Genomic DNA, 14,508 nt, shown 5'->3' with positions numbered 1-14,508 from the left:
TTTTAGTGATGTTGGTCCATGAAGAAGTCGCTGAGTTGGCATTGGAGAGGTCCAGATGCACTAGTTCCTTGGCCAGCTGTTCACTGAGTTGGTCTCCAGAGCATTGTTTCCTGATGGAGATGGCTATTGATTGTGTGGATTGCGGGGAGATCTCCTTTATTTCTAACACCGATGTTATGATTCTGTGGTCTGTCCATGGTACTGGAAGGCAAGTGGGGATGTTGTGTGTTGTGATTCCATCGTTTATGAAGATAAGGTCCAACGTATGACCTGCTTTGTGGGTTGGTTCTGTCACAATCTGTCTAAAACCCATATTGCTGAGCGAGGTGAGAAGAGTTTTACAGTTGGTGGATTGAGGTTGGACATCTACGTGGAGGTTAAAATCTCCCATGAGTATGGTAGGATTACTGGAGTTTTACTGGAGTATTACTGGAGTATTACTGGAGTATTCAGAAGTATTGTTCACCCAGTCTCCCAAAAACCTGAGATTAGCCGCCCAGGAGTAATTCCAAAAATTAGGGACAGTCACTCCTCCGTGGGCCCGGGGGGGGCCTAAAAGAGTAGTAACGACCACGCATGCCCGCTTAACCCCGCCAAATGAAAACTCCCCTACGTCTCCGTAACAGACCCTGTTCCCTGGAGCGCAAAAAGACTGGGAGCGTTAGCAAAAGCGAAATGAGTTTTGGGGCCAATACCATTTTTATGGCCACAATACACCCAAGGAACAAAAGGGGAAGATTTTGCCAACTTACTTGCTGGTGAATTTTATCTAGCACTGGCCTGATATTTATGGAGTACCACTTAGCGAGGTTATGATGGCTTATGGAGCCCTAAATATTTGATGGTGTCCCCCACCCACTTGACTGGAAAGTCCAGTGACTGTGGATATCTAGTGCTTCTGTCTGGTCTAAATTCAATTTGAACCCTGAGGGGTGTTTTATATGGAAGGTAGCCTATCTTAATTCCAGTCACCTCCTGGGCCTCCCGGAGCTGAATAACTAGGGATTCCACCATTAAAATAAATAATAATGGAGAAAGAGGGCCCCTACAGAGGGGAAATTCTGCAGATAATAGGCCGTTAACTAAGATTTTTGCCATTGGGTTGCTATAAAATATTTGAATATATTGATACATTTTCCCCACCAAACCAAATTTCTCTAGGACACCTTTCAAAAAAGGCCAAGCTACTCTCTCAAAGGCTTTCTCTGCATCGCAACTAACCAATAGCGGGTCTTTGATTTTTCCCAGGATACAGTGCTCTAACGCCACCCACACTTTGTGAATATTGATTGTCGAGCGTCTCCCATGAACGAATCCCACCTGATCAGGAGAGATAATTGTGGGCATAAGATATTTCAGTCTGTTTGTGATAACCTTGGCATGCATTTTGATGTCTATATTAAGAAGTGATATAGGGAAGCAGGGTATCCCTACCAGGTTTAGGTAAACCTCATCGCAGGCATGCACCCCTGTTCAGCCATCTCTTCATAACTGGACTGAAACATCTGATCCCAAATATTTATAAAACCAAGAGTCCAGTCCATCCGGACTGGGGGCTTTAAGGGCAGCCAAAGACTTTATGGCATCTGAAATTTCAACATGGGTGGTATCTTGATTCAGTTTCTGCAACTGTTCAGGGGGCAAGGAGGGTACGATATTTGATTTAGGAAATTAAAGACCGCCTCAGATGTGGCCGGTTCGGCCGAGTAGAGTTTTTGGTAAAAAGTAGAAAACATTCGTGCAATATCAACAGAGGGTCTTTTAAGATTCCCCTGACTATCTTTGATTGCAGGAATAAATTTAGCAGATTCTCTGGATTTTAACAACCCTAGCTATCATTCGGCCTGATTTGTTCCCAAATTGAAATAAGTGGTATTTCAAGCTCCATATAGACCCCAATGCACGTTCATGTAGTACAGAATTCAATGCCCGCTGAGTTGCCTTAAAAGCCTCCCGGTCGTCAGCAGATGAATTCCTAAGTAAATTACGTTTCTGGTGTCTCAATTCTGTTTCTAAACGCAAAATCTCTGCCTGCCTCTTTTTCATTTTATGATTTACATAGCTGATTATATCCCCCCTGAGTACAGCTTTTGCAGTTTCCCAGAGAAGAGTGGGTTGATTGGTAGGGTGACCATTAAATTCTAGAAACTCAGCCCACTTGTGTTGTAGGTACTTTGGGAAGTCAGGACCGGGGGCTAACATAACAGGCATTCTCCATTGTGGATCCCCTATTATCAAGGTCCCAATCACCGGGCAGTGATATGAAATAATTAAAGCCCTAATAGTGACCTTAGAACATTTATGGAATAAGGATTCAGATATTAATAAGTAGTCAATTCTTGACCTGGTAGGGTGTGCTCGAGCAACATGGGTGAAATCGCACTCCCCTGGATGGAGTACCCTCCAAAGATCTAGCATATGGAGGTTATTACAGAGAAATTGTGGCCCCTTGTGTTCACTTAAAGGGTAATCTGATTTCGGGGGGTATCTATCCAGTTGAGGATCTATAATACAATTTGTCTCCCCCTAATATGATGGGATAATCTTCTAATTGTGAAATTTAAGAAAATAGGCCAGAGAAAAATGAATGGTCATAACTGTTAGGAGCATACACCACTGCTAAGATGACTGTTTAGTGTTTATACCCATCAGAATCACATATCTACCTCGAGGATCAGATATCAATTTATTTAGCTGAAAGGATACTGCCTTGTGTATAAGTATGGCGACTCCACAGCTTTTAGAAGAGCCAAACACGTGGGAGAACCATCTTTTTTTTTTTAAGTTTGATAGTCTCCACCTCGGTTAGATGGGTTTCCTGAAGGAAAGCTACCTTGACGTAACCCATTAAGCCTGGAAAGAATTTTCTGTCTTGACCGGCGTGCCTAGCCAGCTCCATTCCAGGTAATCACCTCAAAAGCTAAGATGGTATTGGCATGTGAAACAGGTACCAGATTCTTTCCTTCCCCCCCCCCCCCCCCCCCCCCAGAAAAGAAGGGCACGAGCATTTAAAGAACATCTTGTGAAGTGATCTTTAAAGGCTCGTGCCCTTCTTTTCGGGGGGGAAGGAAAGAATCTGGTACCTGTTTCATATGCCAATTTAATTTAACATTTTTATATACCGAAATTCATGTAGCAAAAGTTACATATCAATTCGGTTTACATTATAACATTAAACAAGCAAGACAGAGTGCAATTACATTGAACAGGAGGATAAACTTGGATTAAGGAAACAAGAAGTTACAATAAATAATGTAGTACTCGAAAGGATCTGGCTAAATATACAGTAGACACGTTACAAGGTGCACATATTTGGGAAGATTTAGGGTAAAATTATTGGTATGGATAGAAGGCTTGTTCGAATAGCCAAGTTTTGAGTCTCTTTTTAAAGACGATAGGGCAAGGTTCATGGCTTTTGAGATGATTACCTGGAATGGAGCTGGCTAGGCACGCCGGTCAAGACAGAAAATTCTTTCCAGGCTTAATGGGTTACGTCAAGGTAGCTTTCCTTCAGGAAACCCATCTAACCGAGGTTGAGACTATCAAACTTAAAAAAAGATGGGTCTCCCATGTGTTTGGCTCTTCTCAAAGCTGTGGAGTCGCCATACTTATACACAAGGCAGTATCCTTTCAGCTAAATAAATTGATATCTGATCCTCGAGGTAGATATGTGATTCTGGTGGGAATTCATCATTCCCAATATGATGAATAATAATCATGTTCCATGTAAAGTTAACACATGAAACTGTTATCTCCCCATTTCTCAAAACCCCAGCTCTCTTAATTCCCCCCCATTCAGCAAGATTTCCAAACTGTCCCAAACAAGGGGACCAGGAGTCATCCATGACTAGATGTGCTCCCTGCCACCCCAGTTACTATGATAATAACAAACCTAGCTTGAACCCAGAGCATGTTCTCTACAAGGAGAGTAAAAACAAAAAATGCTGCACATTTAATGATATCACTGTCCTTCCCACATGTTACCAATATTGCATTGCACCGGATCAAGTCGCGCTCAGCCATGTTGCAGATCCTCCGAGGGTATAGAGTTGTTAAATTCCGTTGCTGAACCCGGGCTATCAAACAAATGGACATTCTCATTGTGCCAAATTCTCAGCTTCGCCGGATATATTAGAGAGAATTGAATTTTCTTGTTGAATAAAGTTGTGCAAACAGTCGAAAATTCACGCCGCTGAGGTGACACTCATGTCACTTCCTGTTCTCATATTGGAGGGCTCGAGCTTTGCGATAATGCTGAAAAGTTAACACTTTGTGAGCGTAGTTTAAAAGTCTAGCAAGAACCACTCATGGCCGCCTTGTTGATTCTGAGGTATCTTTTTTTTTTTCCCCAGTATGATGTGCCCTAACAATCAGGTTCCCTGGCACCACCAGTAGGTTTGCCACTGTAGAAGTCGGCCATGTCTCCAGAGTGCGTGCCATCTCCAACTCCGGAACCGATTCTGGTATTCCAGCAAATCTTACGTTGTTCCTTCTTGATCGGTTCCCTAAGTCATCAATTTTTAAGTCTCTGCTTGCTGCCTCTTTCTCTACCTTCACGTCGTCTTCAATAAGGGCTACGTGGCCCTCAACGCACTCCACGCAAGTGTCAAAGGCATTCAGTGATGCTGTTACTTCAGTGATTTGTTCTGAAAACTGGTGTAGGCGCATATCTAACGCTGCTGCCACAGCCTGTGAGATGTTTTCCTCTAATGAATCCTCTCCCCGGGCGTCAGGAAGCTCTGGGGGAGCGGCAGCCATTTTGTTCTCCGGGGCCTTCAGTTTCTCCTTGTGTTTTTTTTTTTTTTTTTTAAAGATTTGTTCGCCATTTGTCCCTTACCCGGGGCTCTTCACTGTCAAGCAGCTTCACGAGAAGTTGCCTTCCAATAATTGGCCACAGACTTCGTTGAGGTGCAAGCAAGGTTCCGGGTTTTATCGGGGTGGCAGCAGGAGCTCGGTGTACGTGCGGCTCACAGAGTCCACCACATCATGTGACTGATCAATATGTCCCTTTTTAAAGCCTTGGGTCATCACCACCTTGCTTACCCTAATCTCTACAGAATGTCTGATAGAGACCAGGGAGGGACCCAGCTGTTAGTGTCCTGAGTGGGGAGGGGTTGTCAGACAATTCTGCTCATGTCGTTGTGTTGTGGGCTGTTTAGGAGGATTGGGGGGTTGCTCAAGGTGTCTGACTGTGCTATGGGCTGGATTTTGGGGAGGGAGTGTCTGGTGCTTGTGTTTTCATCTGTTGGAGGGAAGCTGGCAGTCTTCAGTGAGGAGAGTGTATCTGAACTAGTGCTCCTGTACCTGACTGCAGTAATGTCTTTTTAGGTCTACCTAAAATTACAATCCAGCCTTTGCAAATGTTACAAAATGCAGCGGCCCACATCATCACTGACACGAGAAGCCATGAGCACATCACTCCAGCACTTCAGTCATTGCACTGGCTACCCGTGGCTTCCAGGATAGTATATAAATCCATGACGCTTATACATAAAGCCGTTCACAACAGAGATATGCTATGGTTCAATGATCAATTACAATTCAAAACATCAATCCGCCCTACTAGATTCCAACATTTAGCGAAACTGAAGATCCCTGCGCCTTATTTGACCAAACTTTCGACTACAAAAGAACGTTCTTTCATCATTGCTGGATCCACAATATGGAACATTATGCCCTGTGAATTACGCCAGGAACTTTGCCACAAAAAATTTAAACAAAACCTAAAAACCTGGCTATTCAAAAAAGCCTATTATCAATAAACTGAGTTCTACAAAATACCTTTCAGATTATTTCTACAGACACTCTTATATTGAATTTTTTTTTTTTTTTTACAAAGTTTTACTTGGTTTTATATTCATGCAGTTATGATGTTATATTGTAAAGCTATTTGCTGAATTAATGTTTGAATGTAAACCGAGGTGATGTTTCTTATGGACCCCGGTATATAAAAATCCTTAAATAAATAAATAAATAATGGGAATATTCTCTGTGTTGTTTCAGGACTACACCTCATACACATGGAAGTGGAGGCTTTTCCTCATGAACCTGATCACATTCCTGGTGTCGGTGCTGGTCTACTTCAGACACAACCTGTACTGTGAGCCTGGAGGTAATGACCCAGCCCCTGGCACAGCCCGCAGTCCTATTCCTGTATGGGCTTGCCTGTGGCGCCCCCACCCTGGTGTAATCGTGCTTGCTGACCTGCACTTCTGCAATCCCACACCGCCTGTGTAATCCACCCCTTTATAATCCTGCTGCTCCGCTGCAGTCCTGCCCTTCCATAATCCCACCACCACTGCTCTGCTCCTGCATAACGCAATTCCCAAACTGCTTCAGCCCTCCCTTTCTGTAATCACACGTGTGTGTAATTTTGTGTTCTGAGTGCTTGTGAGCGTGTGATTGTGAGGCGCAGCTTACAGCAATCTTCCTCTACCCAAAAGGCCCAAAACCAGTAAGAACCGGAGAGCTGCGGCTATCGCATGCGACTCTCTCTGTAGTTTACATCTGCTGTGCACTAAGACTGTCCTTTCGCGTTCATTTGCATGTACTGAGCCCTGTACCCTGCTGGCAGCGCCCTATTAGAGCAGTAGATGTCTGTGGTGAAGGTAAAGTTTTGCAAGAAGCCATGTGAGCCAGAGTAAGCTGTAAAACCCTGTAAGACGGTGGCACTGCTTCTTTCTAAGCTGTTTCCTTGCTCTCTTTCTCCAGTCTATACCCTTTTTGCCTTCCTGGAGTACCTGGTGGTCCTCTCCAACATGGCGTTCCACATGACGGCCTGGTGGGACTTTGGCAACAAGGAGCTGGTCATTAGCTGCCCGCAGGAAGAGAAGCGCTTTTGAGCAGGGCTGCTGAACGGACAGGCCACGGCTCCCATGCGCCTCCGCAGCGGGATGGAGGAGGGGAGGCCGAGCCGCGGTGCAGGAGCAAGCGTGCCCTGAGGAGCCCTGGATGCTGCAGGCAAAGCACAGAGCTCACAGGCTCCAGAGGTGCATGAGAAGCATCGTATCTCAGGGAAAACCATGTCAGCTTCAACGATTTCTGGACTGGTGATGGGAACAGTGACATTAGAGAAATCTATTTTTATACATATTTAAAGAACAATGTGGGAAATGGGAGTCAGAAGCCACGGACCCTTCCGAACGGATAAAATGTACTTATAAGAGGGAATATGGCGAACAGTAAGAGAGGGCTTTTATTTTCTGAAAGAGTTTGTATGACCCGTTTTCTCCAAACTCTCTCGTCTCAAGATGTTTCCTGGATGCAGCTGATAGCAGAAGTCCCCTTGTGGAATTTGCTGTGCACACAGGGGCCGTCCCTCCATGAAAGTTACTCCGAACACCCCCCCCCCCCCCCCACCCTGCTGTTCTCTCACTGGATATCCTATGCCAGCAGGGCTCCATGGGCAGAAAGGAGCCATGTGGCCCACCCAGCCTGGCTTGTTGCCCCCCCGTTTACACTGCCATAGCTAAGAATATCTCCTAATTGTCAATGGTACAAGCTTGACCACCTCCCTTGCTCTAGCTGTGGACATCACCTTTCCTCACACCCACTGTGCAAAGGATGTCTTGGCTGCCTGTAAGATATCACCACTTCTCCTTTTGTCCTTAATGGAGAAGTGTGGCCAAGTTAGGCTACAGCCTTCAGCAGCAAACTTGCCCCCTGTGCTCCAATAAATTTAAGAGAACACCAAACGTGCTGTCGTTTTGATGTTGGCTGATCTCGCCCCCTGTTCCTGGGCGCGTGCCACAGTCGCACCATTGCTCTGTGTAAATCGGCTTTTTCTTCTTCTTCTGGGTGATTCGCTGCGTCGATTTTCATAACAAATCCAACAGCTAGGCCTCTCCTCCCCTATATCTCGTACCTTCTGCTCTCCGCCTCCCCTTAGTAGCAGCCTCTGAGTCTGTCCCAAGAGTTGGGTTACAGCTTCCTGCAGGCAGCTGCCACCCTCTCGGTAAAAGAGTCTTTCCTCATCGTTCCTCTGCCCTGTCCTACCTCCGCCTTCGTGTCAGGATGTCACGTCCTTGTTGGCTTGCGGTGAGCAGGGTTTCCGTTGCAGGCCTCTCAACGTCCTTAGGAAGGAACGGCCTCCAGAATGCCAGGGTCCCGGCCTTGTTCCCGCGTCCTTAGGAAGGAACGGCCTCCAGAATGCCAGGGTCCCGGCCTTGTTTCCACGTCCTTAGGAAGGAGCGGCCTCCAGAATGCCAGGGTCCCGGCCTTGTTCCCGCGTCCTTAGGAAGGAACGGCCTCCAGAATGCCAGGGTCCCGGCCTTGTTTCCGCGTCCTTAGGAAGGAACGGCCTCCAGAATGCCAGGGTCCCGGCCTTGTTCCCGCGTCCTTAGGAAGGAACGGCCTCCAGAATGCCAGGGTCCCGGCCTTGTTTCCACGTCCTTAGGAAGGAGCGGCCTCCAGAATGCCAGGGTCCCGGCCTTGTTCCCGCGTCCTTAGGAAGGAACGGCCTCCAGAATGCCAGCGTCCCGGCCTTGTTCCCGTGTCCTTAGGAAGGAGTGGCCTCCAGAATGCGAGGGTCCCGGCCTTGTTCCCGCGTCCTTAGGAAGGAACGGCCTCCAGAATGCCAGCGTCCCGGCCTTGTTTCCGCGTCCTTAGGAAGGAACGGCCTCCAGAATGCCAGGGTCCCGGCCTTGTTCCCGCGTCCTTAGGAAGGAACGGCCTCCAGAATGCCAGCGTCCCGGCCTTGTTCCCGCGTCCTTAGGAAGGAGCGGCCTCCAGAATGCGAGGGTCCCGGCCTTGTTCCCGCGTCCTTAGGAAGGAACGGCCTCCAGAATGCCAGCGTCCCGGCCTTGTTTCCGCGTCCTTAGGAAGGAACGGCCTCCAGAATGCCAGGGTCCCGGCCTTGTTCCCGCGTCCTTAGGAAGGAACGGCCTCCAGAATGCCAGCGTCCCGGCCTTGTTCCCGTGTCCTTAGGAAGGAGTGGCCTCCAGAATGCGAGGGTCCCGGCCTTGTTCCCGCGTCCTTAGGAAGGAACGGCCTCCAGAATGCCAGCGTCCCGGCCTTGTTTCCGCGTCCTTAGGAAGGAACGGCCTCCAGAATGCCAGGGTCCCGGCCTTGTTCCCGCGTCCTTAGGAAGGAACGGCCTCCAGAATGCCAGGGTCCCGGCCTTGTTTCCACGTCCTTAGGAAGGAGCGGCCTCCAGAATGCCAGGGTCCCGGCCTTGTTCCCGCGTCCTTAGGAAGGAGCGGCCTCCAGAATGCCAGGGTCCCGGCCTTGTTCCCGCGTCCTTAGGAAGGAACGGCCTCCAGAATGCCAGCGTCCCGGCCTTGTTCCCGCGTCCTTAGGAAGGAGTGGCCTCCAGAATGCGAGGGTCCCGGCCTTGTTCCCGCGTCCTTAGGAAGGAACGGCCTCCAGAATGCCAGGGTCCCGGCCTTGTTCCCGCCTCCTTAGGAAGGAACGGCCTCCAGAATGCCAGGGTCCCGGCCTTGTTCCCGCGTCCTTAGGAAGGAACGGCCTCCAGAATGCCAGGGTCCCGGCCTTGTTCCCGCCTCCTTAGGAAGGAACGGCCTCCAGAATGCCAGGGTCCCGGCCTTGTTCCCGCGTCCTTAGGAAGGAACGGCCTCCAGAATGCCAGGGTCCCGGCCTTGTTCCCGCCTCCTTAGGAAGGAGCGGCCTCCAGAATGCCAGGGTCCCGGCCTTGTTCCCGCGTCCTTAGGAAGGAACGGCCTCCAGAATGCCAGGGTCCCGGCCTTGTTCCCGCGTCCTTAGGAAGGAACGGCCTCCAGAATGCCAGGGTCCCGGCCTTGTTCCCGCCTCCTTAGGAAGGAACGGCCTCCAGAATGCCAGGGTCCCGGCCTTGTTCCCGCGTCCTTAGGAAGGAACGGCCTCCAGAATGCCAGCGTCCTGGCCTTGTTCCCGCGTCCTTAGGAAGGAACGGCCTCCAGAATGCCAGGGTCCCGGCCTTGTTCCCGCGTCCTTAGGAAGGAACGGCCTCCAGAATGCCAGGGTCCCGGCCTTGTTCCCGCGTCCTTAGGAAGGAACGGCCTCCAGAATGCCAGGGTCCCGGCCTTGTTCCCGCGTCCTTAGGAAGGAACGGCCTCCAGAATGCCAGGGTCCCGGCCTTGTTCCCGCCTCCTTAGGAAGGAACGGCCTCCAGAATGCCAGGGTCCCGGCCTTGTTCCCGCCTCCTTAGGAAGGAACGGCCTCCAGAATGCCAGCGTCCTGGCCTTGTTCCCGCGTCCTTAGGAAGGAGCGGCCTCCAGAATGCCAGGGTCCCGGCCTTGTTCCCGCCTCCTTAGGAAGGAACGGCCTCCAGAATGCCAGGGTCCCGGCCTTGTTCCCGCGTCCTTAGGAAGGAACGGCCTCCAGAATGCCAGCGTCCTGGCCTTGTTCCCGCGTCCTTAGGAAGGAACGGCCTCCAGAATGCCAGGGTCCGGCCTTGTTCCCGCGTCCTTAGGAAGGAACGGCCTCCAGAATGCCAGGGTCCCGGCCTTGTTCCCGCGTCCTTAGGAAGGAACGGCCTCCAGAATGCCAGCGTCCTGGCCTTGTTCCCGCGTCCTTAGGAAGGAACGGTCTCCAGAATGCCAGGGTCCCGGCCTTGTTCCCGCCTCCTTAGGAAGGAACGGCCTCCAGAATGCCAGGGTCCCGGCCTTGTTCCCGCCTCCTTAGGAAGGAGTGGCCTCCAGAATGCCAGGGTCCCGGCCTTGTTCCCGCGTCCTTAGGAAGGAACGGCCTCCAGAATGCCAGGGTCCCGGCCTTGTTCCCGCGTCCTTAGGAAGGAACGGCCTCCAGAATGCCAGGGTCCCGGCCTTGTTCCCGCCTCCTTAGGAAGGAACGGCCTCCAGAATGCCAGGGTCCCGGCCTTGTTCCCGCCTCCTTAGGAAGGAACGGCCTCCAGAATGCCAGCGTCCCGGCCTTGTTTCCGCGTCCTTAGGAAGGAACGGCCTCCAGAATGCCAGCGTCCTGGCCTTGTTCCCGCGTCCTTAGGAAGGAGCGGCCTCCAGAATGCCAGGGTCCCGGCCTTGTTCCCGCCTCCTTAGGAAGGAGCGGCCTCCAGAATGCCAGGGTCCCGGCCTTGTTCCCGCCTCCTTAGGAAGGAACGGCCTCCAGAATGCCAGGGTCCCGGCCTTGTTCCCGCGTCCTTAGGAAGGAACGGCCTCCAGAATGCCAGGGTCCCGGCCTTGTTCCCGCGTCCTTAGGAAGGAACGGTCTCCAGAATGCCAGCGTCCCGGCCTTGTTCCCGCGTCCTTAGGAAGGATGTGACCTTCAGAGTTGGTTATAATATTTCATATGAATTCCTGCTAATGATTTGCACCAGAGCTATTGCTGCTTCCTTTCCCTATACAGCCCCGCATCCACTGTTCTGCAACCTTGTGATCATCAGCTACGATCACCCAAAGCTCTCTCTCCTGTTTGGTGCACATCAGTCCCTCATCCCCCCTCAGGTTCTGCACCCCAAATGCATAATTCTACACTTCCTCATAATTTCAGTCTTTGCTGCCAAACTGTTGACCGGTCCTCAGGTTCTCTTAGCTCATTTTTCCTTTTTACACAATGTAGAATAACTATCCCGTGTAGATGTTAATATAATTTGCAAAAAGAGAAAAGCTTTCCAGTTAGCCCCTCTGTAATATCATTTATTAAAAGAGGGAATAAAACTGGACCCAGGACTCATCCTTCAGGGACTCCTCCGCTAGTTCCCCTTCCTTGGGCGTGAGCGCTCTCTACTATGACCCTCTGTTGGTCAGAAAGCGCTTGCATGTGGCATAGGAAACCAAATCAGTCTTTTTAATGCGGGCTGCCGCAGCCCAGGCTCAGTGTAAAAGAAGCAGGAGGGGGCCCAGCGCGCTGGAAGTGCTCCCTGTACACACGGAGTCCTTGACTCATTCAGGCTTGGTCGCTGCGTGAAATCTTTCCCCGTCAGCAAACTCACAGTTACGTTTCCTCTCGGTCAGGCTTGCGTGTCGCATGCTGCTGCGTGTAGTGCTCATCGAGAACCACGTCTGGACCAGGTTTTCCAAATAGCTGCCATGAGCAGCCTGGAAGAGGATTTGCACACAGCAAATGGAATTTAAATATGGATTAATTTGTTTACATATTGCTCATTGTTTATCCTGAAAACCAGCCCTGTTTGCATAGGCGGTTCCCTTTTTGGTTGTTCCTTAAGCAACAACACTAACAAGATCCCTAGTTAGGAGATAGAGAAATGCCGTAAGTTTGATATCTTCACCCTAAAAAAGAACAGGTGAAGGCTGTGAATGCTCCCAGTTAGTCTGAAGTGGGGGGGGGGGGGGGGGGCTGCGATGATGATGCCTTAGTTTACAAACAGGGGCTGTAACTTTTCTTATTTCAAACACATCTTAATGAAAAGTATATTTGGGTAAAAATAAAACCAAGAACTAGGCATTGGACTAACCAGCAGCCAAGTGGGGGTGTGAGGAATGGTGGTGGCCCACGTTATTTTCACATAAAAGTGAGTTGTGAATTAAAGGTTAGAGAGAGGGAAGAAGCCATGGACAGCCCCAAAGCAGAGCCTCTGGGTGCCTTGGGCAGTCTTGCTCGATGTTCTGATGGGAGTTAGCATGGTCTCGATCTCCCTGTCCTAGGAGAGCCTCAGTACCCCATGTGGCCAGGTATCTTCCCCTCACTCCTGAAAGTCTGTAACTCCAATGAAGCAGAGCGTGGTGTTGGTGGCTGATGCTAAAGTGAGCTCCAAACTTTGTGCTGATTCCCTGTCCTTTCCCTATCTCCTCCTCCCCAATGTACAAACAGCTACACTTTTAATTAGGTCAAAGAGAAGCCAGAATTGGGAAGAAAGGTTTGCTAAAGCATCTTCCAAGCTTCTGCTTCCTGTGGGTACTTGGGAAATAGTGAGCAGTATTACTTTCTCAAAGACTAAGTCATGTGAAGTTCTAGGCCAAAGATGGTGAACTTTATTTCTCATGTGCCAGTCACAGTCCTGATTTTCAGGATCACCCTCTAAACTAACCACATTCTCAGACATGTTCATTACGGACATGCTGAAAGTCAGATCTGCAATTCAAAGAGCAGAGCTAGTCAGCACCATTCCTATTATAGGGCTCCGTCTTCATGGATAGGAGGAGCTGTAGGACAGAGGAGGATCTCTGTGGGCGTGAAGACCCATCAGGCAGAAGAGGGTGCCCAGGTTTGAAGACCCATCAGACAAAGGAGAGTCACTGTAGAAGAACCCGAGAAGTGCAGCCTGGAGACTGAAAAGGTATCCCTTTCTAGGGAATGGCTGCTAATCAACTTTGGCTGTCTTCAAGAACCTCGCTTCTTTTTATAGCTGCCCGACACAGTGAGCTGAGGTATTTTGGCCTTGAATAGGAAATAGCTAGGCTGGAGCTAGAGCAGGTCTGGAGCACTGTGAGGTCCATATTCCAAAGCTGAGACGGATAATGTAATAGTTATCCGTCTAAATGGCTTACCCGGCTATATTTAGCCCTTACCGGATAACTTGGGGACATTCCATGAGCGGGCAGTAGGCGGTCCGGGGAGGAGCGGAGTTAGCTGATTAAGTGAACCGTCTAACTCTGATATTTGGAGTTAGCTGGCTAATTTTAGTCAGACCGTAGGGCTATCCTAAATTGTAATGTCGAGGGGATTTTTTATGTGCAGGATTTATCTCACATTCTGCTGCTTTATACTACTTTTAAATAGGCTATGAAGGGTCTTTTAGAAATGGTGATATTATATTACCGTGGGATTGTATACATATTTTGTATTGTGCTGCTGTAAATGGTCGGATATGGTAAACATCTGTTTTCCTGCTGAATATGATCATTGTTTTGAAGTGAATTCATTAAAAATGGATTTTAAACTCCCTTGTCCAGACTCACCACTAAGGAATGTATCTGTATTTAAGGAGGGAGATTCTGTTGTGTTGTGACATTTCTCCCCTTTCTGTGGTGTTAGACGCATGATTGTGGTGTCTCTTTTAAAGAAGAAAAGATATCGGTCTGATGGTTGAGTGTTTAGTCATATGGGAGATTTGGATTCAATTATCAAGCCCAGCTTCTGCTCCCCCAGGCCAGCGGGGACTGGGGGGGCTGCACAGGGAGTCACACCAAGTGACCATAGCTTACCTATGATTCGGGTTCCTGAGCGAGCTGCTGAGCATTGTCACTGTGAGGAAGGAAAAAAATCATGGGAATTGCAAACAAAGGTAGACGCTGGTTTGAACTGAAGAAGAAGACCAAAAGCAGTTTTGTAGAAAAATGGTATTTTCTACAAATATGAACATCTGTTCTGAGATTGAAGCAAAAAGAAAGGTTTTTGTGTGCCACTCGGTAAATTGGTGCAGAAGTATACCAGCCGGTGTCAGCACGTAGCCTGTGAAAACTGATTGCACTGGGCCCCTTCCTCCCAAGACCAAGAAGCAGCCCCCTCTCTCCAGACTGCCACCCGACAAGCCAATGGTGTTGCCTTCCTCCCTGGCTGGTGTGGACTTGCATAAGCCAACCAGATGAAAGCACCTTTATAGTCTCCCCTTCCCCTCCCCATGCTTTGCCAACCATGTCTTGTGTGGCTTCCCCC

The 14,508-nt window shown here is 49.5% G+C and overlaps 1 protein-coding gene across 7 annotated transcripts in view; it reads left to right on the top strand.

Moving 5' to 3' along the window:
* PGAP2 (post-GPI attachment to proteins 2) overlaps positions 1–13,822 on the top strand; it is a 162,617-nt gene extending 148,795 nt beyond the window's left edge. For 4 of the 7 annotated variants that reach the window (XM_029601971.1, XM_029601970.1, XM_029601972.1 and 1 more), the window contains exons 5-6: positions 6,004–6,112; positions 6,712–13,821. In XM_029601971.1, coding sequence (XP_029457831.1) covers positions 6,004–6,112; positions 6,712–6,842 — 240 coding nt within the window. In that variant the 3' untranslated portion in view covers positions 6,843–13,821. Of the gene's footprint in view, positions 1–6,003; positions 6,113–6,711 lie in introns of all 7 variants that reach the window. The other 3 variants (XM_029601976.1, XM_029601975.1, XM_029601974.1) reach the window with 1 other exon arrangement.
* Positions 13,823–14,508: the final 686 nt, after the last annotated feature.

The sequence above is a fragment of the Rhinatrema bivittatum genome, chromosome 5, assembly GCF_901001135.1.
Source record: "Rhinatrema bivittatum chromosome 5, aRhiBiv1.1, whole genome shotgun sequence".
Taxonomy (NCBI): domain Eukaryota; kingdom Metazoa; phylum Chordata; class Amphibia; order Gymnophiona; family Rhinatrematidae; genus Rhinatrema; species Rhinatrema bivittatum.
The sequence above is the reverse complement of the archived record's forward strand: the minus strand, read 5'-3'. Positions and strand labels throughout refer to the sequence as shown.